The 26,227-nt window shown below is 46.6% G+C and overlaps 1 protein-coding gene across 4 annotated transcripts; it reads left to right on the plus strand.

Annotated features, from left to right (window-relative positions):
• Positions 1–12,315: 12,315 nt before the first annotated feature.
• Positions 12,316–18,975, plus strand: RRM2 (ribonucleotide reductase regulatory subunit M2). 4 transcript variants are annotated; one of them, XM_050894912.1, is made up of 10 exons: positions 12,316–12,426; positions 12,502–12,603; positions 12,910–13,026; positions 13,211–13,327; positions 13,855–13,988; positions 15,110–15,204; positions 16,011–16,144; positions 16,595–16,699; positions 16,835–16,948; positions 17,345–18,975. In XM_050894912.1, the coding sequence occupies exons 1-10, from the start codon at positions 12,316–12,318 to the stop codon at positions 17,495–17,497; spliced, it is 1,182 nt and encodes a 393-aa protein (XP_050750869.1). In that variant the 3' UTR covers positions 17,498–18,975. The 4 variants fall into 4 exon arrangements, with proteins under 4 accessions (XP_050750869.1, XP_050750867.1, XP_050750868.1 ...); XM_050894910.1 differs by having other exon boundaries at positions 12,502–12,583; positions 12,857–13,026; XM_050894911.1 differs by having other exon boundaries at positions 12,502–12,579; positions 12,892–13,026.
• Positions 18,976–26,227: the final 7,252 nt, after the last annotated feature.

Raw genomic sequence — 26,227 nt, forward strand, 5'->3', positions numbered from 1 at the left:
CCTGCCACTTCACAGAGGTAGAAGAGGACAAAGAGTAAAAACCATCTCAGGAATACCTGACGGGGGAGGTTTCTTTGCTCTCCTGCCCTTGGACGCTGTGCTGTACCAAGGGTTTTTTTTATCCCCCATCGGTTTGAGGTTCTGCTACTGTGGGAGGCTTTTCAAAGAGCCCTGAAAATGCTTTGCAGCATTTTCTAGACACGACCACATTCACCTCATTGCCTCTGGAAGTTAGTGATGCTTTGTTCCCGGCTCTCACCTTAACTTGCCGAGCTGTAGCTTGCAGGGGGACTGCAAGTTGCCTGCTGAAATCTGGGCTCACCCCATGAAATTAGAATCAAAAGCCCCAGCTGACTCTGGAGGCTGAGTAACAGCTGGTGGAGGGAGGTGTCAATGGCTGTGCTGTGCTCCTCGAGGCCTGGACCACGGTCAAGGCAGGCAGCCAAATGCTTTTTTTGATGTGAGAGCAGGATGGTGGTTACTCTTTACATCGTCAGGTACTTGTATAAATGCCCAGCTGCTAAATATGTCTGGGTTTGCTATATTGCTGTTCTGCCTCATCAGAGGCAGATAGCTGTTCACCTCTCTCTGTGGTAAATGGGAGCAGGGCCAGCTTAGCACCACTGAGAAAGGTAATAAACTTCTGAGCTGTGGTTGCTCCCCCTGTGCTTGCCAGGCAAGCTCAATACAGCTTTCTTCCTGATTTAACAAAACTTTGCATGATTTGTGGCTGCAGCCAGTTGGACTGACTTGAAAAATGAAGCAGTTGTGGGCCCTCCAAAATTATGGACTATGTTCCTCACGATCCCTGACTTCCCCTGGAGGTAACGCACTGGAGAAGATGCTGGCTTGATGCAATTTTGGGTGATGCAAATTGAAGATGTCTTTTTTAATGTTGAGCCAACTGACAAATATAGGCTGAGAAGAGACTCAGCAGCAGACTGCTGCCAGCTGACGTGAGCCACCTCTGAAAGCCCACCGGTGCAGGCTGCTGTGCAGATGTGTATCGTCAAAGAGCTGCTGCCACCGGCACAACCCCAAGCTCTGCTTCCAGGAGCAGAGCGCAGACGTCTGAGTCGCCAAATAGTTGGACAAGAAAAGCTGATTCCCCTCTAGCATTGCAAGAAAGGACACACTGGACTGACATTGTGTTTTTATTAGAGCTTCCATATGAAAGCAGCGTGAGCACATTAGGAAAAGGCATGTTTTCCTCCCAGCAGTGGTGGGAGCAGGAAATGCTCGGCCAGAAGTTAATGTATATTTTCCCTAATCACTAGCACTACTGTGGGAGACAAGAAGGGCCTGCTCTTTGCTCTCATCTGGCGAGGACCATTCCTCTCAGCATTTAAACGCCTGTGTGAATATGCATTTGTTCGATGGTTAACTAATTCCTTGTGATGGCAGGGACCTGGGAAACTGGTGATGGCCTTAATTCCTTCTGCTTTCTTCCCACGGCACATCTTTCCCTGGGCTGTGAGGTTATTGCTATAGATTATTTACAGGGTATCAAAAGGTGTTTTGTAGAAGCAGTGTGATGGGACACACAGCGCACGACCAGCGCCTTGTTCTCCACATGTGCCAAGTGAATGGCTTCGAATATACAAGATATACCCAGGCTCAGAGTGGGTGGCGAGTGCTTGTGCTGAGGTACAGCATCATGGCAGGCCCAGGGCAGGGGTGGGATGGAGGGACCCTCACCCTCAGCAGTCCCATGCCCTGTATCCGACCTCCAGGAGCTGTGAAGGGTGTGCATCCCCACGCTCGCTCCGGCCTCGCTGATGCAGGACCCTTCTCCCTGGTGGTTCAGCCCTACAAGGGAAGTGGCTGAGCTTTGGCTCCTGGGATATTTTAGCTGTATTACCAGTTTCTTGCTTTTCTTCACCATCTTATTACCTCCCACATCATAGCAATAAGTGTGATAACAGGGAATTGCTTGGTAATGAAGCTACTGATCCCCAGCCCTGCTCCCACATGTCACCCTGTCCCATAGCCTCTCCCAGAACCTGCTGGCAGACGCTCTCCTAGGTGCCCCGGCAAGCACCCGTCTGCAGTATTGCAGGCCATGATTTGGTTGAGGAAAATAAGGGTTAGGACTGCAGGAAAGGACTCAAAACATGGTCAGAAGAGCAAAACCCTAGCAGTGGTCCTCTGTGAAGACACAGGAGACAGGCTGGTCTTGCAGGAGGTGGAAAAGGCAGAGCTGTCAGTAGAGAATTCTGTTTGGTGTCTTACTGTGATCTGAAATATTTCCTCTCTCCCAGCAGCTGCAAATGATGTTACCTGTGAAGGAATCAGCTGAGAAACTCCAGACTACCATGTTGTAATATATATTAGTATTCTGATGTTCCAGAGGGGAAGGAAGGGCTGCAACAGGAGCAGCCGTATAGTGCCTGCTCACAGCTGGTGTGGCTGAAGTCAACTCAACTTGGCTAGCAAGGCTGCAGCTTGCACCCCTTTGGCCCATCAGCTGGGGAAAGGGGAGGAGGTGACATGGAGAATGGAGACCTGAGTGTAGGGGTCTGTGAATTTAACCCAGCGCTTATCTCCATCTCGAGTATTTCCTTTGCAAAATGTTTTAATAATTGCCAGCACAAGATGGGGAGAGTGCGTTCTGCTCAGGGCCAGGGCAGCTGCTGGCAGGAGCTTGGGCCATTTTAGTATTATTTCTATAAAAAGGGACTAGGGTGCATGAATTTCAGGGAGACCAGAAGAAAGGAGAGGAACTCTTATAACCCTGGGCAAAAATTTTTTTTTTTTTTTTGTCTCTAGGGGATGAAGGATTTTTAATTATTTGCTTTTCCTTTCTCTCTGTACTATGTAACTGGACAACAGCCCTTACAAAACCCTGCCATGGGCTGTGTAAATCTTCACTGGAGCTGTCTGTGTGTACGCACGCATATGTTCATCCACCAGCGGTGGTCCGAGGCAGCTGCAAGCAGCCTGCAAAGCCACTGACACTGAGCTCTGGAGAGCTTTTCTGCTGCTTAGGAGGGGCTTGGAGTGATAAGCAAAATACCGTCTCTGCTTCTTGAGACTCTGTGTCCTCGGCAGCGGGGCTGCAGCAGAGATATTCAAGCCTGATGCTGATGTTGGCGCTGCTGATGCCTGCGGGGACTCCGAGGGGTCTGCAGCATCCTCTCCTGGACGACGCGGGGACGTGCAGGGAGTGTTTACCTGTCTCCTCCCAGGGCCACGCGTGACCCACCCACCCCCTCCTGCGTGGGCAGCCATGTCCCAGACACCAGGCTGCCACGGAGGGGTGAGGGGTGACAGCCTCCCTGGGCGCCTTCTCCACGGTGAATACGGTCGGAAGCCGGCAAACTCCCTCTCCCGTCCTGCCTGGTGGGTCCCCGCTCCAAGGACAGGCACGGGGGGACCGCTCTTCCCACACACATGTCCCTGCAGGAGTGCTGGAAACCTCCTGGGGAACACTTGTGTCTGCCATAAAATCATAGAATGGTTTGGATTGGAAGGGACCTTTAAAGATCATCTAGTCCAACCCTCCTGCCACGGGCAGGGACACCTTCTACTAGATCAGGTTGCTCAGAGCCCCATCCAGCCTGGCCTTGAACACTTCCAGGGATGGGGCATCCACAACCTCTCTGGGCAACCCATTCAAATGTCTCACCACACTCATCGTAAAGAATTTCTTCCTTTTGTCCAATCTAAACCTACCCTCTTCCAGTTCAAAACCATTGCCCCTTGTCCTCTCACTACAGGCCCTGGTAAAAAGTCTCTCTCCATCTTTCTCCCAAGTCCCCTTTATATACTGAAAGGCTGCTATAAGGTCTTCCTGGAGCCTTCTCTTCTCCAGGCTGAACAACCCCAACTCCCTCAGCCTTTCCTCATCGGAGAGGTGTTCCAGCCCTCTGTCTTATGCTGCTCTTTCATTTCTGGCTTTTTATACCGTGTCCAGGTGGCTGAGTTTAAAAATGGATGATCTGAACCAGGAGAAACATTTCTGGGTTGTTTTGCTTGCTAAAAGAGCAGTTACTGCACGTGGTGTCTGGGACCTGGAAGACTAAAATGCCTTCATCCGTGCATCCCCCAGGACATTACCCTGGACTCCCCAGAGCCCTGAGCTGAGACCCGGGGCTGTGATTGCTGCCTGTCCTTGCTGCCCTCTGGCAAAGTGTCTGATCCCTGTGCTCTGGTCTCTTCTACTCCCGCTCCCCACCTCGTGCATGTCTGGTCTGCTAACCCATGTGAAGTCTTGTTCCCCCTCCAGACAATGCTCAGAGATTGCCAAGAAGTATTATGGCTTTATTAGACTGGATTACGAAGTCCAAACAGCGCAGATCCTCTGCACCCTCTCTCCTCTTCCCCGTGCAGCATTGCTGCTCTGAGGTCTGTGCCTGTGCTTATTAGCTTTGCAGCTGAACATTTCTGAGCTCTGCAGAGAAGAGATGATAGACAGGCTAGTAGTTGTGGAGCAGTCTCATCCCTTTTCTTGACTGTGACCTTAGGAAACCACTTCAAGCCCAGGCTGTCATGTACCTGTGTCCTGACTGTATGGAGCTGGAGACATCAGGTCTTATGATAAGGGTTGCGTACCTGGTCTGTCAGGATTATGGCCAGGGAAGGGATGTGTCATGCATGGGTTACATGCCACTTTTCAAAGCTGCTTTTGAGCTGGGATCTGTGATGGAATGGGAGCTGAGGCACTGGGCTCTGAATCTGGGGCAATTGTGGAAAATGAGGCTGGAAGCAGCTGAGGGACCCTGGTGCTCAGCGGGACCAGCTCAGACGTGAGCCCCAGGACCAAGGTGAGGAGGGGGCAGGATCCCAGAGGGAAGAGGGTGCAAGTTGCCTTGTGGAGGGAGGAATTCACGTGGCAGCACTGGAGAAAAGGGAATAGATGGGAACTTAAAACTAACACTGAAAAACAGCAGAAAAAAATAGAGAAGAGATGGGGACAGCCAGGGAAGGCAACTATTGTAGAAAACTGTAGAGGAGGTGCAATTCTGTAATGCAGTGTAGGCAAAGAATGGTCATATAATGCCTTGCTGTATCCATGTGATTGATCTAGGATGCTTACATAGTGGAAGCTTTCCCAACTCCTCCCAACTACTACTCACCAGTAGTAATTCAGCTCCAGAAACGTATTTGTTAACAAAACAAAATAATCCCTCTTCTTCCCCAAGGACTGGTGTGGGAAAGGAGGAGAGAGTGGATCTGTTTAAGGGTTTTAGAAGGAAGAGAGTATGGGAAATGCTGTATCCTTTAAAGGAATTATTTGTGTCTCAGCTTCACTGAAAATGTTAGAGGTCACTGAACCCCCAAATGGGAGATGTGGCAATATGTGGTAGAGCAGGTACAGTGGGTCTCTGTTGGCTAAGAATTGTCTCCTGTTTTATTTTTTTTTCTGCTGAAGTTACATGAAACCAGCTTGTTCTGCTGAAATAAAATGTCAGTGATTGATTTATTGATGTTTTCATTGTTAAAACTTTATCTTGAAGATTTTTTTCCTCCCTTTCTTCAGTTGGGTGTGCCAACAGGCACAGCTGGGGGGAACTAAGCTCCTGGTGTGCCCTTGAGCTTGCTGTGCAATGAAAGAGCATCTTGATGAATGCCAGACAAAAGGACTAATAAAATAATCTGTCCTAATCCTTTTACCCTCAGCGAAACTTGCCAGTAACTGCTGAGCAAATCATAATGTGACTGAATAAAACTGTCACATGAAGTCTTGAAATCATGACTGGGAATTGAGGAATCTACCGTGTCCCCAGGAAAGCTGGTTCAGTGCATAATTACCACTGATGACAATTATTTCCTTTCTGAAACCCATGTTCTGGTTACTGTTCAAAGCTGTAAGATTTTATGCCTTTTTTTTCCCCATCGGTTGATTACAGCAGCACTTGGTCAGGGTGGTTATCTAGTCGCTCCTCAGCTTTCTCTCGGTAGCACTGAATAGGACAGCTTTCTCCAGTGTCTTGCTCCAGGGCAGGCTTTTAAGCCTCTAGTCTGCCCTTGGGCTGTCTTCTGAACTGCTCCCACGTTGTCAACACCATTTCAACTCTTTGCTGCCGGGACTGGGCACAGTGAGTGGCTTCGATTTGAGATAATGGCAACACATTTAGATATCCAGACGCGGGTCTGTCTCTCTCATATCGGATGGCTTGACTCAGTTGCCTAAATGCGGACATTGGTGCCATCTGAGAGGCTCCAGGAGGGCCGAGATGTGTGGCTGGCAGGGATGACATGGGAGGTATGAAAGACCTTTAGGGATCAGCGAGGGCAGGCAGGATGCTTTAGGATGTCTCGGGTACCCTCAGTGACTGCACACCCCACCCACAGGTAGACACCTGCCTTTGGGTGGCTGAATCTTGAACTGAGCCCCCCCGGGACTGCCCCATGGATGCTCTCCCACATGATGCTGGAGGGAAGCAGTGCTGCCTCCAGCTGCGATCCCTCTGCCTATGGAGCGGAGGACCTGGTTTGCACCCTGACCATGGGTTAGCCTGGGAGGCTGCTGATGGAGCTGCTACATATCATCACCCAGGAGCCCCTCTCCGAAGGGGCAGTCCAGCATTTCATAAGTGTGATCTTCAGTTTTCTTCCCTAGTGCACGATGTTGCATTTAGGCCCATTAACACCAAGGACAGAGTGAGACAGGCTGCTTTTACACTCATTATTCACCACCCACCACATCTACCACGTGAAAACTTTGCAGGCAATCTCAGGACACTGAGCTGGTAATGATATGCCCCTACAATGACTTTCTAAAGTCTATCAGTTAACCAGTTTTAATCCTCTCAATGTCACGAAGCAGTAAATCAAATGTACCCTTATAAAGCAAGGAATTTTGTTTGATCAGCATGACTGTACTGCTGAAAGGATAATGGATGCCAATCTTTTTTTGTCTCCTATATCCCCATACAGGCCTCTATGTCATTTAATATCAGACCTGCATCAATTTATCCACCTGTGGTTATCCCTTTGAATGCAAGTGCAATATAAAACCACTCTTCTGTGTTTGCATGGTCCCCTGAGTGCTGCGGGCACTTGCCTCTATCTTTCTAATTTCCATTTCACCTCTTTTTTTCCCTGGTTACAATTCCTAGGGTCAATTACTGCCTTCATATGTAGGCGTATGCCTATCTGACCTTTCACTTACTTGAATGTGTTCGGGATCTTTCCTACTGCTGCCTGTTTGTGCACAGGGACTGACCAGGTGACCAGTCCCTTGCACCTTGTCCTATCAATCACCATGGGGTCACTGCTAGACCCCACAATGAAATTTTCCCTGGCAGAGCAACAGAATACGGCATGGAAGGAGACCGCTTTTCCCAGTCCCTTTTTTGGCATACTTGCAATTGAACCCTGACAAATACTGAACCTTCTCATGCTCTGCAGGGAAGTGTCTGGCAGATGCCACTAGAAAAATGTGCAATGGTAAGTCTCCCTGTTTTCTCTGCCCTGCTGGAAGAGTGCAGATGCCATGGGTGTCTGGAGCAGAACAGGGCCAAAATGTTTTACTATCCCAAAGACAAGAAGCAGGATCCTTTCTTGGTCCTTTCACACCAATCTTGACTAGGTGATTTCTTGGGGGAGGGATGCCAGCATACACCAGAAGTCTGGTGGTAGGAGATGTCCACTTTGTTGAAGATAATCTGCACCTTCCAGGGAAAAAAATCTCTGCTGGGGAAGAAAAGGTCGTTGGGAGCAGATAGAGCTGGGATGGGGGGTACCTAGGACCCAGGACTTCCCTGCAGATGAGTAAGGTTGGCTTATACCAACCTTGGTAGGTTGGTTATCAGGCTTGGCTGATAACCAAGCTGCCCGCCACTGACCCGGTTAAGAAAAACCATTTGCAGTCCTGCCTTTGTCTCCTCAGTTATTGTCTTTCCTGGTTTGAGGCTGGTTTTCTTTGAAACCGTTCAGAAGTACAGGGGGGCTCCTGGCTGCTTTGCTAAGACGGCAAGCTTGTTTTCCGGAGCAAGAGGGAAAGGGTAGCTCAGACCGCTTGGCGTGTGCAGTAGCAACAAGTGAGATACATCAGAAACACTGCTGTGCAAGAGCCCTGCTCAACGTAAACAACATGATCCTGCCCAGAAATGAGGGACCTGGGGCTGCCTTTCTCGCATACATACGCAGTTTCGGATGAGTAAGTGCTGAGGAATGTAACCCTCAGGAAAGTTCGCCATTCCTCCATGGTGAGTGACAGGCTGCTAGAGCAGGAATGACCTGTAATTTTCCATGTGTGGCAAGAGATCAGCCACAGTCTCCATGATCAGAGCACAGGAGCTGAGACCAAAACGTGCTTGAGGCAAGTCAACGGTGGGCCAAAAGTCTTCTGCTGGTGCCATTGCCGCCTTCTGCTGCAGGAAACAAGAAGGTGGTGCTACCAGAAAGGAAGAGTGACAACCTTCTTGAGCACATGTATGAATGCAGTGCCGGGTCTCGCTACTCCAGCTCTACAATGTGCTCATAGATCCTGAGGAAGGCACCAAAATCAGCGGTGCTCTTGCATATTACTGACCGCCGATGACCAGCAAGTGCAGCTGATTGGAAAGCTTCATTTTTCCAGCTCTTGAAAGTCTTTTAACGCTCGTTCCTCTACCTGGCACTTGTGGGACTGCGTCTGCAGCACTGTGCCCAGCTTCACGAACAGCAAAGAAACAACATGTCCAGTTACGCCATTATAACCCCATGTGTGGTCATATATTACCTGCAGACTTTGTCCTGAGAGTTGTAAATGTCAGGTAAGGACCTTGAATAGGCGAGAAACATGGGTTTAAAAAATTAAAGACAGTGGGGATGCTAAGCATGTGAGGGCTTTGCTTTTCAACAGCTGCTCATTACCTCCAGAGAGGCTCGTCATCAGGTAAGCAGGTGGCTAATGCTGGTGCTCTCAGACCCGCAAATTAATGGGCTGCATTGGCAAATGGGATATCCAGCTAGAATCCAGATAATAAAGACTTGTTCTGTTCTGCTTTAGATTTCTCAGTGAAACAGTCTGTTAAAGTGCCTTGGGTTAACAAGCAGAGCCCTGCAGCTCAGTTTTTGCAGAGTCCTCCCTCAAGTTATAAACCCTGCAGTGAGTGGAGGGCAACACCTCTAAACAGGGAGGCAAGCTATTTCGACAATTTTTTCCTTCAAACCATTGAAGTTTTGGTCTAAGTCCTTATGGCTCAGATCAGTCTGGGGAGATGTGGAGCATCCTTCTCCTCAGCACAGCTGGGTGAGTGTGCGAGGAAATGCTGAGGGCTACCTCCGAACCTGCTGGAGAAACTGGTGGCCATTGAGACCACCACATGTCGTCTTAGCAGTATTGGCTGATGGCCTCCTCCTGCTCACCTACCCTGTCTCAGCTTATATTTAGAGTATTTAGATTCCTTTTTGCTGCATGTGGAACTCAGGCTTTGGGATTCACAGGCCTAAGCAGGGACCCTTCAGCACGATGCTCTACATAAATATCAGCCCTGCCAGGCTGAGCAATGGGTGATTTCAGGATTTGGCATGGATGAATGTGGCTGGATGAGGCCATGCAAAGAAATCCCCTTCCCCAAATCAGGGGAAAACCGACAGCAAACGCTGTGTCCTCAGCTAGTGATGAGTCAGCCCGTGTCTCCCATGGAGTTGTCCTCACCAACTTTCATCAGTTAGACTAATTGCTGCAGTGGTGGGAGGCAGTCAGCAACCTGGAGTCACTGTCTATCTGTCCTGTGGGCAATTGGCATTAAAATGGAAGAAAACCAATCCTCTGAGCAAGGAAGACCGTGCCCTGAGCGTTACCCAATGCCACCAGGTAGGTCAGCTGAGAGCCAAGGCCGTACCCATCATGATGAAGCAGACGTGTGACAGGGACATGAGGTTTGGGGCCTTAAGCTGTGCCTGGTGGGAAGGGGCTTTGCCGTGCTGGCACTGAGGGTACCATAACAGCAGTGGCTGGGGCAGAGGCTGTTGCTGACCTCCACCTGCAGCTGGTGAGAGATGCCAGGACCTGGGTGGAGGTGGGTGCTGGGGTCACTCCTCTGGCTGGGACCCCAGGGTGGGCAGTCTGGAGGGGGACCTGTGCGAACAGCGTGGTTACACAACACCCCACACCCGCCTCGCCCAGCCGCCCCGGGCTGCTCTTACTTCCACCTTTCTGAATGTCTAATTCCTGTAAACAAAGAAGGCGTGAAACTAATTCAAGTTTTGGGGTGTTTTTTTTTTAAACACGCAGTACTCCACGCCGGGCCAGAAGTCAGAAGAGCAGAGCATCCTTTCACACACCCAAAGAGAGGGCGCGAGCCAGCTGACATCCCCCGGTGCGATGCTGAGCGCTGGCACCTCAAAGCAGGGCAGCAGCTTGCTGCCTTGAACCCAGCTCTGGCAAAGGAGCTGGCTTGAAAGTCCTTGTCCCAAAATGCAGCTGTATCGTGCAGGAGGATGTACGTGAAGGGGAGAGGGCTCCTCATGCTTGCTTTCCTCCGTGACACCACTAGTAGGCACACAGCTAAGTACTGTGCACAGCGTGTAAACCTTGGGGATGTGCCTCGAGGAGCAAATGTAATTGGGTTAAACTCCTGTAATAGGAAATTTCAGTGCGGACACTCATTCCCAAATACCATTTTGCTGCAGATACAGCAGCACAGAGGTGCAATGTGCTTCTTGCAGGCCCTCTCTGTACTCTCCCTGGCGTTTTCTCTCCCTGCAGAGCCATCGTCCCCAGGGCAGGGCTTTGATCCGCTGCCAGGGGCTTCCAAGAAGAGCGGCTGAGCTGCAGTGGTAGCACGGCTGTTGCATCATGACGGCCCTTGGCGGCAGCCCTGGGCTTGTGGTCTGGTGGCTTTGGGGTCCTTTATTTGGGGTGGGAGGGTAAATGAATTTGGCTGGGGCGGGGAGGGTGCTGCTGTAGCTCTCTGCCAACCCCCCCAGCGGCTGTAGAGGTGGCAGGAGATAGCAGGGTGGTATGTGGGCACTGCAAGCCTCTTGGGAGCTGCCTGGCACTCCTGCCCCTGGGACCCACTTTCCTGGGACAGAGCAGGAGCATGCCCATGCCTGTGCAGGCTGCCTACTAGGATGGGGGTTTGTGGTGCTTGCTTTCCTGGGATGGAGATGTATATTTAGATTTGTATATTGGGATGTATATATAGCACAGAAGGTCCCACAGAACATCTCCTGGGTGGGTGCCTGCATCAGGCCGATGTCCTGAATAGGACCAATAAATACCACAAGCCTAATCTCCCTGCTGGCCATTTCTGATACGTCCCAGCTGAGGAGAGCTCAGACCCAAATTTGTGACCTTGACACTGACCTGCTGAAATGAATAATCAACTTGAATTTACAGTGTCAGAGGTGATGCCAGAGGGCAGTACTCTTGTTTTTCTTCCAAATCCACTCATTACAGCAGTAAATTTAACATACTATAATTTCTCTTCCTGCCAAGCACAGTACAGTGCTGGGCGGTGCAACTCATCGTCCTGGTTCCCGGGAGCACGTGCTCAGATGACAGTAACCACTTAGTGTCATTCAAGGACCTTGTGCATCCCACATGGCAGAAGAGCCTCCAAGTCTCATTGAGCTCCTGGTTTCATTAAAAGTGCGTCAGGGAAAACATTTTGGTTGACAGGAGCAGATCCTTTGTGGAGCTGGAAGAGGGAAATGATGTTGTTCAAATAAAGGCAATTTAATTAATATAAAATAAATGCTGACTTTCTAAAGAAGATGAATATTCACCTCTTCTTCTTCATACCTGTGTTGTCCCTTTCTTGTGAACCAGAAAAGAGAGGGGAAGAGCAAGACAGGAGTGGAGGCAACATGGCATTTCCAGATCTCTGCCTTAAACCCAGATTATGGCCATTCTCATATTTGGAAACAAATTTTCTACTCTACCATTGCATCCCGAATCTTTCAAAAACAGGTATAACACGCAGGGCCCGCGGCTAAACCTCTCTTTACAAGAAACGGCGCACGCTGCGAGTGACCTAGGCTGCGTTTGTGTTTTCCCCCTTGTCTTTCCCCGGTACCGGGCTGTGCAGCACCGCTGTGCCCCGCATTGAATTCCGCGCCAGGCCGCGGTACGCGGCGGCCGGCGGGGGCGGGGCCTCCGCGCGGGGCGGGGCCTTCGCCCTCTCCCGCCTTTTCCCCCGCTCCGCCGGCGCCAAAGCAAAGGGCAGGGCTTTCCCTCCCGCCGCCGCCGCCACAATGGGAGGCGGGGCCCCGGCCGGCGCGCCAGCCAATGGGAGCGCGGGGGCGGGCAGGGGCGGGCGCAGCGCGGGCTGTGAGTGGCCAGCCGGGCGTTCTGGCGCCAAGTTCGAAGGGGATATAAAGGGGCGGCGCGGGGGCTCCGTGCTCCCGCCGCCCAGTGCCGCTCGTCTTGCTGCCATGCTGTCCGCCCGCGTCCCGCTCGCCGTCCGCCACGACCAGCCCCGCATGTCGCCCATGAAGAGCCTGTCGCCCATGAAGGGCCTGGCGCTGGGCGACAAGGAGAACACGGTGAGCCTCCGCCCTCCCTCCCGCTCCCCGCCGGGAGCGCCGCAGCGCTCTCACCCTGTCCCTCTCTCCCCGCAGCCCCCCGCGCTCAGCAGCGCCCGCGTCCTGGCCACCAAGGCGGCCCGCAAGATCTTCCAGGAGGGCGACGGGAAGCCGGTGAGTGCGGAACACCCGGGCACCGCGCCCTCCCTTCTCCCTTTCCCCGGCGGCTCGTGTAACCCTCGCTCCGCTGTCCTCTCCCCCGGGCGGTCTCTCCTTTCTCCCCCGCGGTGAGCGCGGGGGCCGCCCGTCCCCCGCCGGCTGCTGCCCCCGAGCCCCTCTCCCTCACGGGGGGGGGGTGGGGGTTCTCCCTTCCCCTCCCCCGCCGGGCCAGCTGCCGCCCCTCGGCTTCCCGCCAAAGCCCGGCGTCGCCTCAGCCGGCCCGGCCGCTGAGGCGAGCCGAGCCCGAGCCGCTCTCCGCTGCTCCAGGTGCCGCGGGGTGCGGAGGAGGAGGAGCCGCTGCTGCGGGACAACCCCCGCCGCTTCGTCATTTTCCCCATCCAGTACCACGACATCTGGCAGATGTACAAGAAGGCCGAGGCCTCCTTCTGGACGGCGGAGGAGGTGAGGGGGCGGGCGGGCCCCGGCTCCCCCGGCAGCGCCCGCCCGGCACGGCCCTCCCTGCCGGCCGCTCCCGCCCGCAGCCCTCGGGCGGGGCCTGGGGGCAGCCCCGGGGCCCGGTACGGGCCTCGTACCTGCAGCCCCCGTCTCTTCATTTATTTCATCGCTTCTTTTTGCGATGTTTTAGGTGGACCTTTCCAAAGACATTCAGCACTGGGAGTCCCTGAAGCCCGAGGAGAAGTACTTCATTTCTCACGTCCTCGCCTTCTTTGCTGCTAGCGATGGCATCGTCAATGAAAACTTGGTAAGTGTGTCGGAACAGTCCTGACAGAAATGTCACTTTGTGAAGTGAAGATGACCTGATAACTACACGTTTGACGTGCTTGCTGGCTGATCTGGCTTGTTTGCTAAATCATGTAGTGTTACAGCATTACGACATGTAATGCTGTCTTATGCTAACTAGCAAATTGGGGTTGCTTTTGTAATACACAAGTTTGCCCACTCCCCATGGGGCACTGAGCACTGCATTACAGTAACACTTGACTGGTTCAGGGCCCTTGTTCTGCTTCTACCCTCTCAGTGCTCCCTCCCTGATAGGGGATAAGTAAAACCAAGAAGTTTTCCCATTTGTCTTGGGACCAAAGAATAACTCATGACTTGGAGCTCTGAGGGGCTGCTGCTCTTCGTATTACTGTTAATAATCCACATGTCTGGAATTAATCTGAAGAGGATTCTGTGGGCTGAGTAAGAGCTGTTACAGACAGCATCAATGCCTCTAACCTGCAACTTAAGTTATAAATGCTTTTGCAAACACTCATCTGTTTCCTCTAGGTGGAGCGGTTCAGTCAAGAAGTACAAATCACAGAAGCTCGTTGTTTCTATGGCTTCCAGATTGCCATGGAAAATATACATTCAGAAATGTACAGTCTTCTTATTGACACCTACATTAAAGATTCTAAAGAGAGGTTTGTATTGCTTGATGATGAAAGGTACAAAACTCTTTAAGTGTTGAGATTTAAATGAATCATATCAGTCACTCTCTGACTTCAAGCTAATTTTAGGATTTAAACTAGATTTATATAAAATACTACTGTTGTTTAAGAGCAGCTTTACTTCAGAATACCTTCTCTGAAATGTATGAGCAAGAACTCGCTTAGATTAAGAGTGAAACTGAAACCACTTAATACTGAAATAGAGGAATGAAAGTATGTAAAAGATGGAGCAGTCAAATAAGGGGAGTATATTAAATTACAGTAAGCGCTCATATGGAGGACCCCTGCACCTAGTAGAAAGCTATGTAGGAAAGTTTCTCTGAGAATTATCACTTTCATTAAAATGTCATCTCTAAAACCCAGTGCACTTAGTTAATAGCTAGCACTTTTACATAGCATGTGCTGCCCTTACTCACTTGACTATTTTGCTTGGGGGGGGAAAAAGCATGTCGCATTTGCTGAAAAGTGGCTTTTGGTTTTAATTAAAAATAAAACTAAAACGTAGAATTCTCATAACAAGATGAATCAATTCAAGAATGGTATCTTAAAACTAAACGCAGAACTTTGAGCAGTCCAGACTGAATTATTCTGATGTTGTCTTGTCAGACCAACACACTGTTGAGTGAAATGTCATGTTGTATTGCAATGCTATTTGCAGTCTAGATATATTTAATTGCTGCTACTTCATAGAAAGCTGATCATGTCATTTCTACTCTGAGATGCTTAATTCCAGTAAATGTTTAAGAAACATCTGCTTACATGAGAGCTCTGGTGCCTTGCCACCAGAAAGTGGAGGCTGGTTGATCTGTAGTTTTGAAAGCCTTGTTAAGCACAACACTTGATGAAACAGTACTCCCCTTGATATTGTCATGGGAATTCACGTGAACTGGTGTTGGTGTGATGGGTAGGTGATAAAAAGGTAGTTGACAGGTACAAATAGAGTTAGATTGGTGCAAAATAAGATGAGGAAGGAGACTTAATTATCAGGGTGAAGGTGCAGAGCACTTATAAGTGAACAAGGCCATCTATAGCAGTGAATGCTTATTGTACTAGTTGTGCTGATGTTGGATCCTAATGAGTTCTATCCCTCTCAGGGAATTTCTTTTTAATGCTATTGAAACATTACCATGTGTTAAAAAGAAGGCTGACTGGGCCATGCGCTGGATTGGGGACAAGAAAGCAACATATGGTGAGTACATCTATTGGAAGCAAAGTGAAATTCCTTCCCTAAAAAAGATAGAGGAACCACCATTTCTCTAGACTTCACAATTCAGCAGGGATTATTGTTGTCACAGGGAGAGTAACTGCTCTCTGGTATAAAATACTGGTATAATTCTGGAGATGAAGAAAATAATTTTTGTCTTGCAAATGAGCTACTGACATGCATCTTTGTAAAATTGCTGGCATTTTAAATAATTGTAGCTCATGTGGCAATCTTCAGATCCCTGGCTATATGATCAAATTGTAAATTGCTGTCACACGTCCAGAACTGTACGGCCATCTATCTCCAGCACACGCATACAGTTGGAGGCTGTAGCTCTTGCCTTACTGATTCTTGATGTCTCGCTTCAAAGGTGAGATGAGATGGTACAGGTCATTATTTCACTAGTACTAAAGCATTCTTTGTGGCCAAAGTTCCTCACTTAATCAAAGATGAGCAGACACTGACTTAAATCAGCTGCTAAAATGACTGCTCTTTTTCAGGGTGCAATCTTTGAAAAAGGACAGTATTGATGGTTAACCTGGGGGAAGGACCCTTGGCTTCAGCTACATAGTAGCTACTCAATTAGTTTTTACTTCCTCTCATGTTTAAAAGTTTTGCTTAATGACCAGAAGCCTTTACTGTAATAGTTTTTAAGGACAGGCTATAGCACACTTGAGCAGAAAATTCTCCATCCTCCTTGGAGGATGCAGTTCACTGGTCTGTTTGCAACTTCTGGGTATTAAGCCTGTTAAGTTTTCTGTGTGATATTACTATCAATCTTTTCTTAACAGGAGAACGCGTAGTAGCTTTTGCAGCAGTGGAAGGAATTTTCTTTTCTGGCTCTTTTGCATCAATTTTTTGGCTGAAGAAAAGAGGATTAATGCCTGGACTCACTTTTTCTAACGAACTCATCAGTAGAGATGAGGTATGAATCAAATTCTAGCAGTTAAGATGGTAATGTGCCACAGTAGCTGAAAGTAATGATATTCACTTGGAGCCTATATTTTAAAATAGGAGTATGTTTAGAAACAGGCAGTCTATAAAGCTCACTAAAGTGTGTAAACATGTGTTATTGTGGATCTTAACAGCAGAGAATGAATGAACTTAGCATTTTACTTCCTCTAAAGTAGTTTAAGGGTTCTGACCAACTATTGCATTTCGTATACCTTGTCACTTGGAGCAAGTGCAGCTGGTACTGGCTGAACTCGCTTATGCCTCCTTCTGGTTAGGCAGAAAGTTGTCTGTAGGTAACACTAAATAATGTGGCAAGTGCAAAGATGGTGCCTAGATATTGGGCTATTTATTCTGTGCTACTGATTTGAGTGGCTTTTTAAAATCAGTGTCCCTGAAATAATTTTCTGAAACTTCTTTCCAGGGCTTGCACTGTGATTTTGCCTGCCTCATGTTCAAGCACTTGATACACAAACCATCAGAGGAGAGAGTAAAGGAAATCATCACGAATGCTGTTCTCATAGAACAGGTAATTGTCTGCTCCTTGTTTAGGAACTTGATCGCAATTAAGCAGAAAGCTGGGGAGCTGTTGGGTATAAAATTAACCTAGATGGTACAGAGTGAATACCAGTTTCTGTACATAAAGTGCTTCTATTATCTGCAGGAATTCTTGACGGAGGCATTGCCTGTAAAGCTGATTGGCATGAACTGCACTTTAATGAAACAGTACATAGAGTTTGTAGCAGACCGGCTTATGTTGGAACTGGGATTTAACAAGGTAAGGCTCCAATACACTGAATCTTTCATGGGGAAAAGATAATATCAAGTTTAATTTCCTCCAGAAACCCAAATCCTAAAATGGCTGTAGCAATATTGGTATAACTTGTAAACCCATTTAGCAGTCCTGCTGCTAGATCCTGTTTGGAGACCCACAGAAGGAAAAGGAAAAGGATGCTATGGGGAAACAGCTATATAAGAGTTGCTGTGCTTCTGTCTACTGCAGGTAAAAGACAGGAACAAATACAGTAGAGAAAGCTTGGGGCAGAGATTTTTGTTCACTACATAGTAAGCCTGCTGATGTTGTCATTAGACTCCTTCCAGCTGATCTCTAATGGTCTCACATATTCAAGACGTGAGCACCTGTAGTGACTATAGAATTGCCTTTGCATTTCAGATATACAAAGCGGAGAATCCTTTTGACTTCATGGAAAACATCTCTCTGGAAGGCAAGACCAATTTCTTTGAGAAGCGAGTAGGTGAATATCAGAGGATGGGAGTCATGTCGAAGCCCACAGACAACTCTTTCACCCTGGATGCGGAATTTTAAATGAACTGAGACCATATGAGTTAGTGTGTACGCTCCCCTGTTTACAGGGAAACGTTAAATATATTGAGTCAGTGTGACTTGATTCCTGTACTAAAATCCCACTCTTGAAAAGTGTGGTGATATTGGTACTCTTCAGGAGGCTAGTGTAGCTCCAGCAGTAAAATCGCTTTTTATTAGACTTTGCCAATGGTGTTAATTCATAGAATGTTTAGATGTATCTCTTACAACATATGCTACTCCATTTTGTGGAAGATATGGGCACCTTCCTTCTGCAAGACAGGAGGTTATGGGCAGTGACCACTAGCTTCTGCTGGTCTCCCCATAAACAAAGGAGCAGTTGAGAAATTCTAGTCTTAAATTTGCTGAATACTCTGCAGAAAACTCCGGAGGCAACTACATGACCTCACTGCTTTCTTAGCAGGTTTTAAGTTTATCTTTTTTACTATTGTTTTAATAGTTTGTACATAAACATGGCACTTTAATGTTTAAAATAAAGAACTGTCTTGTAATAATTGGCAGTGGTAAAATGCAAGTCTAAATCTTTAGACTTTTGCAACCTAACCTGTCATGACTTGTGCTTCTTTCTGGGTATGTAACTTAAATGGTGCTGTGAATCTAACCGTTGATTTTGAAATCTATCGAAGAACAGGAAGAAACTTGGTATGGAAGGTGAAGAACTTAAGTTGGATATTCTGGGTACTGAAAAGTAACATGCAGCTGGCTTCTGGATGTAATTGCTTATTCTTTAATATCTGGGAACAGTATTTCATATAATAGCAATAAAGAGCTGGTTGGATTGTCTTGTACTGGCTTCAGTGCTCTAACGGGCAAAGCTATGTGTTAATTTCCTTCTGAATTGCAGACTTTCGAGGAAGTGCAAGTTCTGCAGGAAATAGCTGCTTAGTCATGTAGTTGGTAGATGTCAAGTGAAACTGTTACGCTTAGCTCTGACTTTCAGATCAACTGCACTAAACGGATGATGTTTCAGGGTAAATTCAGCTAATTCAGGCTGGAGCAGTATTCTTAGCTTCTGCATCATGCAGTTAAGTTTTGGTTTTAATACATAACAGTAGTGAAAACAAAGTATGTGCTACAACATTGTTACTCCACACTAAACATGGAGAAGTTTATACTAACACAGGAATGAGTATGCTTAATATAACTTTGGTAACGGCATGTGGTTGTGAAGGAGTTCCCTATGGTCTCAAGAGTTCCTGCAAATGATTTGCAGTGAGATTAAATAACAATGGGATAGACTGAAAGTAGCTACTGCCTTGATGTACAAAAAGGAGTTTATTCCATGATCTAATCTAACACCTAACAGGGACTGTCCTGCAAGTCTGCCTTCCTCAAGTGTAGTTGATACGGAAAATAAACTTTACAGATCTTAAAGCATTTCCTTGAAAGGAAAGAATGCTGGAGTTTGCTTTTCTGCTAAAGTGCTCCCTCTTTTGAAGTATAATATATATGGTGCTTCTTTGAACGATGCTGCCTTGGTATAAAATTAACTGACTTGCTGGTCTTTCTTCCTTTGTTCTTGATTGTGCTGAAGGTGATGGTGTGTGACTGTTCTTCCCCTGGGTCTGTGAAGCTAGCAGGATGTGTATGTTTCCAAGGCCATCCTAGGGAGAAAAAACATAAATAATTAAAAAATCCCAAGCCCCAAAGTCTGGAATACAAAGCAGAAGATACAAGACTGTTAACAGATGGCTCTCTAATGCCCCTGCAGTGCTGATGTTGGTAACAGGTCAGTGATTGCACTGGTCTGAGAAGAATATATTATGAACTGGAATAGGGACGTGTTAAGTTGGATAGCCAGAACACATTATTTTGAAGCACTGAAACTTGATGCTTTTTTAATAGTTAAGCAGGTTTCTGGCTAAATATCAACATTTTGTTCTCAGCAAATTGGGCTTTGTGCTTTTTCTTGGCTTCTAGCAGTCAAAGCTTTGATCAAATTAAGTCATACAAAGCATCAGAATGCATGGTGTAGGGCTATGTTGTTTAGAGCATAAATGAAACTAATAATGTACTGAGATCAGTTTGGACCCAAGTATAATTTAGCAGCATTCAGTTTACATTCAAACCTGTTTATATACTTTAGTAATGTAGAATGAGGGTAAGACTTCTCTAATCTGAGTAGGGTCTAGCCATATTATAGCTATCTTCCCACTTGATTCTTAGTATGTGCCAAGGGTCAATACATGGAGATGATTAGGGTGGAAAGCTTACTTTGTTATCTTTAATTCTGGGAGAGCTGAACTGGAACTGTAGTTCAACATAATATAGAAGGACTGCTTGGAATGGATGTGTGATGGCCAAGCAATCATTTGTAATGGCAGGTAGGAAAAATGTCCCTTTTAGCCAAGCATTGCTCTTACAGTGTAATAGATACTGTAGACATGGATGCATTAGAGATAATTAGATACGAATTAGAAGTGATTCAACAAGAGAATAATACTTGCTGTGGCCAGTATTAATCTTATCCTGGTGCCACTGATGTCTAAATGCCTACTTGGTTTATGTACTTGCCATAATGCAAATCAGTTTTTAATGTACAGTCTGGAGAAAAGCTATGCATCTGGTCCCACCTATTTTAGTTCTCAGTTCCCACAAAGATTTAAATGTCTTGCTGTTGCTTAGTTTGCAAAGATCATGTCCAAGTCTTGATAAAATACTTGTTTACTGAAAACGGATTGCTTTCCAATTTGACCGAGATGCCAGTTGTTTTGATACTTGATCCCCTTAGGCATTAAGGAGATAAGTCTTTTATTTCTTTCCAAAAAATAAACTAATACTCCAAAAAAAAGTTTCAGTAAAAACTTAACTGACCCTTTGGAATATGTTTTGGAATGGGGTTTGGAGAACCAGGAGGGATTTGAAGCAAAGTGATGAAAGTGCTGATTTTTTTATCCATGTATGAATCGGAACAGCTGTCTAGTAGGGCTTCTGGCACAGCAATTGCTGCAAGTGAAAAGCGATTAGGCTAGTAGAGGAAAAATACTGAGGGATAAGTAAAACCGGATATATTTGGTGATGCAATACTTTAATGGCTGTCATTAATTTCTGCAGAACTGATCCCTAGCTATCCCCTGTGTTTTTTATTGCTGTTAAAATTAATGGCTTTTAATAGCAGCAGATAAAATGGAAGAACAGTAACCTCAAGCATAGTTTCTCTTGTTATATTTATTTCCTACTGTAATTTGTTAAAAAATAAAATTGCATGGGTTCAGGTAAGAAAGCTTCCAGAACTCAATTGACACATTTTCACTTCAGGTTACATGTCAAACATTGAATACCTTAGGTGATGTGGAGGAGTAAGAGCAGCAACCTAATGTCAGCCTTGTCCTCAGGAAGCAACTGCAACATTAGAGTGTAATGACAAAAAGAAAATCCGCAGATTTCTCAAATTTCCTGGAGTGATTACAGCAATTTGTGCCCAGAAGAGGTCAGAGAACAGTTGCAGCTGCTCATGCCTGCAGCAGGGCACAGCCAGCCTGCAAATCTGAAGGCATATTAACAGTCTGGTGTGATCCCTGAAGGGTAACCGCTTCCTCCGCAGCAGTCAATCAGAAACTTTGCCTGGCAGAAAGCAGTAAATGAATGGAGTTGCACTCATTCAAAGCCTGCTTTTCACAGTTGGCCACGGCTTATTTTATTTTAAGCTGTTGATTACCTCTTGGTGCTTTGGCCTCTCTTTTTGTGCATAATGAATTATGAGAAGTAAATGCTTTCGTCAGGAAGGATTTGAGAGTTACAGAGAGCTAAGTCTCATGTCCTGTTTGGTGATGGACAGCTAGTTTTTTGTTAGGAATTCATCCCTTGGGAGTGTTAACTGAGATCCTATGATCCGCACAGCACAGACAGTCATTTGGTTTCTGTGGTAAAAGTCTTTGCATGAAGAATGGCTGAAAGATTAAGCTAACAGGAGAAAAAGTCTAATATGTGTCAGATTGTTGTGTCAGATAGTGGTTTTACTTTTAAAGTTATGTCCAGCTAATCTTTGAAATAATGATGATATTGCTACTTCCTGAGCCTGCAGAGAAATAGGGGAAAACTTTTTATCCCTTTAGAGTGTATCGCAGACTTCAATGATGACATCTTACTGACATCATTATCAGCAGAAAAGCGGTGGTGTTTGGGCATCTGCTCTTGGAGATAGCTGTGGGATGAAGAAGGAATACCAGTTTTCATTCCCACATCTGGGTGTTACTGGTGCTCTGCTGGATATCAGCTGAGAAACCTGTGTTGCCATCATGATCCAGAGGTAAGGCGAAGCGAACAGCAAATCCCAGGGCACTGACTGGCCACCAGAGCTGTGGCTTTGGCTCCTGACTTTAGGTTTCTCCCACACCACATTGTGCTTCTGAATCTGCTGGAGAAAAGAGTTTGAAGGTGAGCGCTTCGTGCTCCAGAAGAATGGGTTGTGTTAAAGCCCTCCCTGCTGTGGATGCTTATCCTCTTTCTGCAAGTACAAATTCTGAGATGCATCAGGGGTGAAGGAATTGAAAATGAATACCTCTTCTTCCCCTTGCTGTTAGTAATTTTTTTAAACTTCAAATATGTAGAGAAAAATACCTTAGTGGAATGGCTTTGCAATTGTTTCCAATAACCAAATCCCTCTTCTGCTTTTTCCCTGGTTATAATACAGTGTGTAGTTTGTGCCACAGGCAATGTTGCTTTGTTCATCAGATGAAGATGACAGTGAATTACTAGGAGATGCTTAAGCAATACAGCACTTGGGAGCATTTGCCTGATGCTGAACACTTGTGCTGAGGTTTTTCTTTTGGCCTAAGGGTGAAGACTCTGGTGTTGGATACACACTGGTGCTTCTGAGATGCAGACTGGGGAAAAAAGCATCCCAGGCCAGTTTCTGCTACCAGTCACCAGTAAGTAATTTGTATTTTCCAAGTATTGTAGGATTTTGTTTAAAGTAGGGGGGAGTTTGTAGTTCTTAGGTGTCCAAACCTCGGGAGTGCTGAGCTTCCAAAAAAGTTGAGCTGTGTGTTTCTGTTCTTCTCTTTGGGGTTAGGGGGTGCTGCTACTCCTGTTACAGCCTCTCATATTGTGGAGTGCTGCTGATATAATCCAGGATGGTTTGGGCAGTCTTTGTTCCCCCTGGATCAGGCCTAGCAGTGTCATTAATGCTAATGCTGTCTCATTAAAATGAAAATATTTTTTCAGAATTTCTCTGAAATACTCAACTGGCAAAATCCTGATGTGATTCAAAGTCAAGATGAAGCATTTGGCTTCAGCAGTGTTTCTTGTGGTGACTTTATCACTTCCTTTGCGCTCTTTTATGTAATGATTTTGTTTTGATGTGATCCAGGAGCTTTCAGTAAGTGTGTTTGTGTCAGTGCTTCAGAATGGATCTCCATCCTCCCAGCCCTGGATCTCTGCTCTGGGAGACATTGAAATGTGTTTTCCCAATTAGGACACAAATAAATAGCAGTCTCGAGTTGCCACCTGTGTTAGTTTAACTTCGGTTCTGTAAGTAGCAGAGAATATGCTGATAGCTGGATTTCCGTACACATCTGTCGCTCCTTGGTATTTAACTGAATGATTTATCTCTTCTTTGAATTTATTTTCAGGGTGACACCCCCCCCAAAGAAAAACCAACCCCCCTAAATTTCTCTGCTTTAAAAGTTAACATTCAGCAGACAGCAGTGACTTGGCAGGGAAGCTGTGGAGCAATGAGCAGTCTATTAGATGAATGTGAGAAGCAGGGCTTCAAGGCAGAGAGTATATTAGAAATGAGCATTTCATAATAGACACGTTAGCTGCGCCAAGCGTTCAGTGTCTGTTCTGGCTGTAAATTTCTGCAATGCCACTTAAATGCAATCTCAGCTATAAGGAGGACTAAAATGTAATTCAATCATAAAAGGAATAGAAATATTAATTGTATATTGGATTCTGTAATAACTTTAAGCAGAAAGCACTGTCAATTTATTGAACGCTTAGCAATAACTTTGCTATTTCAATTACTGCTTCTGAAAATTGTCTCATTCTATTGATATAATTATTACAGTTGCTCTTGATAATACTGTAAATATGTACAGATATACAGACTTTGGAAAAGTTATTCCAATCTGGGTTTATTGCTGTGTGTGAACTAAGACTGGCAAACATTGGGCAACCTAACAGGATTATTTTTTAATACACATTTCCATAAAATGGTTATCCCTTGTCAAATTGAAAAGCTGTTTACTATGCTAAGTAGGCTAATTTTATGATAAGTTTTTAATCTTGCCACCTTTCCATTATTTAACTGTGGTACTGCATTTCCCACTACTACATCCCTGGGATTATATGTGAAATAGTAGGATGGCTGGGTTGCATTTAAATTAAAGCAAAAATGTTTCAAATAAAATGTTAATTATTGCTGTGTAGATATTCAAGAAACAGATGCGATTTCACCACTAATATCCCCGAATAACACACACAAAACCAGATTGAGACACATATAATTATGCCTACTCAAGCATAGCTCCTCAGGTTCCCTGGGGGAGTAAACTTTGTGCTGCTTAGGGAAAGTTGTTCACCATGATGGAGTAATTTTGCTTGAAGGAGCCATTTAGGAATGGGCTTTCCAAAAACGATCTTCACGTGACTGGTCCCGGTGGTCGTGTTGAGGTGAGCAGGCAGGGGCTGGTTGACAGGGTGCTGCTGTGCCCCTTGGGGTGGCACATCTGGTTCTGGAGGAGAACTCCAGGCAGACTGGTGCTCCCATGACCTGCCATCCCCTCCCCTTGCCTGTACACATACCATTTCTCTGCGAGCCCAAATGTTATTTCTCTTTGAGTTAGGCCCCTGCCACAGCAGTTAATCTAAAAGCTTGTTTTGGAGTAATTTGTGCCAGATTGTGTGTTACCTATTGCAAGCACTACATCTGGCTGTCACCAGAGGGGCTCTGTGGTAAAGAAAGCAACAGCTGGTCCAGCTGTTCAGGTGACAGTGCCAAGCACTGGCTGTTTATGAAGTGCAGGTGACTGTCACATCTGGGGGGAAAGCTGGGCTGCTGGGGCTTTCCCTCCCTATGTGAATATAAGGATGGTCTGTATTTGTTTGCTTACTGAGTGCAGGGCAAGAGATTACATGTGCAAATCCTGCTCTGCACAAGATTTCATAGCAGACTTTCTCCTTCAATGTGGTACGGGCTGCTGGGTTTTGGGGTGAGCTGCCTGTTCTGCAGCATGGGTGCTTCTCATGTAACCTCTTGTAACCATGGGACTACATGGAAGTGCATCATATGTGCTTAATTCACCATGCAACATGACAGCTGAGCATGAGAATAGTTTTCTAGTAGATGTGCCATGTGTTTTAGTGAATGCCAGAACTCTGTTAGTGCTCTCTTGCACCCACCACTCTGGGTGACCTTTCTGGACTGTGCTGAGCTCTTTTGGGATGCTGGGGCTGTAGCAAACAAGCAGTATAGCTTCTGTAGAGAAGGACTTCTCAGCATACAACCACAAGTGCCCTCAGCAGGGAGAGATCCTAATGTCTGTTAATCTTGACTACTTCCCTCAGGAATCAGGGTCATGTGTCTCCTTCTAGCCTTCAGCAGATAAAAACAATCCAAATAGAAAGGTGGATTTAATGGGGTGTATGGGAGGGTGTGATGAGAAGAGAGCAGAAAGGGGCTCTTCATTTTGTCCTGCAAATCCTCTAATTGGGGTTGGTTCTCAGCTCAGGGTGGTATCAGTCCAGGAATAACTTATATTAGATGCAATCACACAGTGAATTGAGGATGAGGTGTTAAAGATGGGTTTAGTAGGTCTGAATATTGGTGCATGCCCTCCCTCTGCTGCTGAACAAAGCACTAGGGGATATTTAACCCAGGTGAAAGGCGGTTCTCATTTCCAGTAGCTTCACTTGAAGAGTGCACCTGACTTGCTGAGAGAACTGTGTATTGCTGTGCTGGTATTTCATTTAAAATGGACTGTGCTATAAACTGCGATGTCCTATCTTCTGAACAACTACAGGGGTTCCCTATGGTGTGGTTACCCAGGTGGCTTTGAGGACCAAGCCTGTGTTCATACAGGTGCCGGCACAGGGTGATGCTGGAGATGTGGCTGCTAGCAGGGGATGGAGCCAGCTGCAGCGTGGAGCCCAGCCTCAGCTCTTCCTGCTGCAGCCCAGCACACCTGGGCACAGCAGCAGCTGCCTCTGAATGTGGCTTGTACCTACACCCATCCAGGAAAAGCTCTCCAGCAGCCAGCAAGTGTGGTTCAGAGCTGCCACAAATGCCTGGCTCTGAAAACTCAGTTTCCCCTGGCTTAGGTGAGCCCTCTAAACCATTTTATTTGGGGTCGGGTGTGCCCTGCTCATCACATATTAAAAACATTAAAGGTTTATCTTGTGTCCTACACATGCAAACAGGCAAAATCCAGCTAAAAGTGCCATGGTAACAGGCTGAAGGAGTACAGTCTGCAGTGCTGCAGGTGCTGTGCCTACAGCTGCCCTAGGTAGTTGCTGTGCTTTGTTGACAAAGCATGAGGTTGTGAGTCTCACTAAATATTTGCCAGAAAATTTGCTCAGGAATGGTGAATATTATGACACAGGATTGCTAAAAATAGAGCTCTTGCTGGTAATTTTTGTTCTTCGGTTTCACAGTGTGAGATGTGATTTTCAGAAGAGCGGTACATCTGTGTCTTTCTCCCCAATTCAATCACAGCATCTTTGCAAATCAGGCCTTTTGTGCCTCCAAAAACCAAGTTCTTAAATAAAATA

This window comes from Gymnogyps californianus, chromosome 3 (assembly GCF_018139145.2).
Source record: "Gymnogyps californianus isolate 813 chromosome 3, ASM1813914v2, whole genome shotgun sequence".
Taxonomy (NCBI): Eukaryota; Metazoa; Chordata; class Aves; order Accipitriformes; family Cathartidae; genus Gymnogyps; species Gymnogyps californianus.

Bases quoted from the DNA above. Each gene is read 5' to 3' on its own strand.
- RRM2 (XM_050894910.1), top strand. From the start codon at position 12,316: ATGCTGTCCGCCCGCGTCCCGCTCGCCGTCCGCCACGACCAGCCCCGC. The intron at 16,145-16,594 runs GTATGAATCAAA...ACTTCTTTCCAG, and splicing joins AACTCATCAGTAGAGATGAG to GGCTTGCACTGTGATTTTGC. The intron at 16,949-17,344 runs GTAAGGCTCCAA...TTTGCATTTCAG, and splicing joins TGGAACTGGGATTTAACAAG to ATATACAAAGCGGAGAATCC.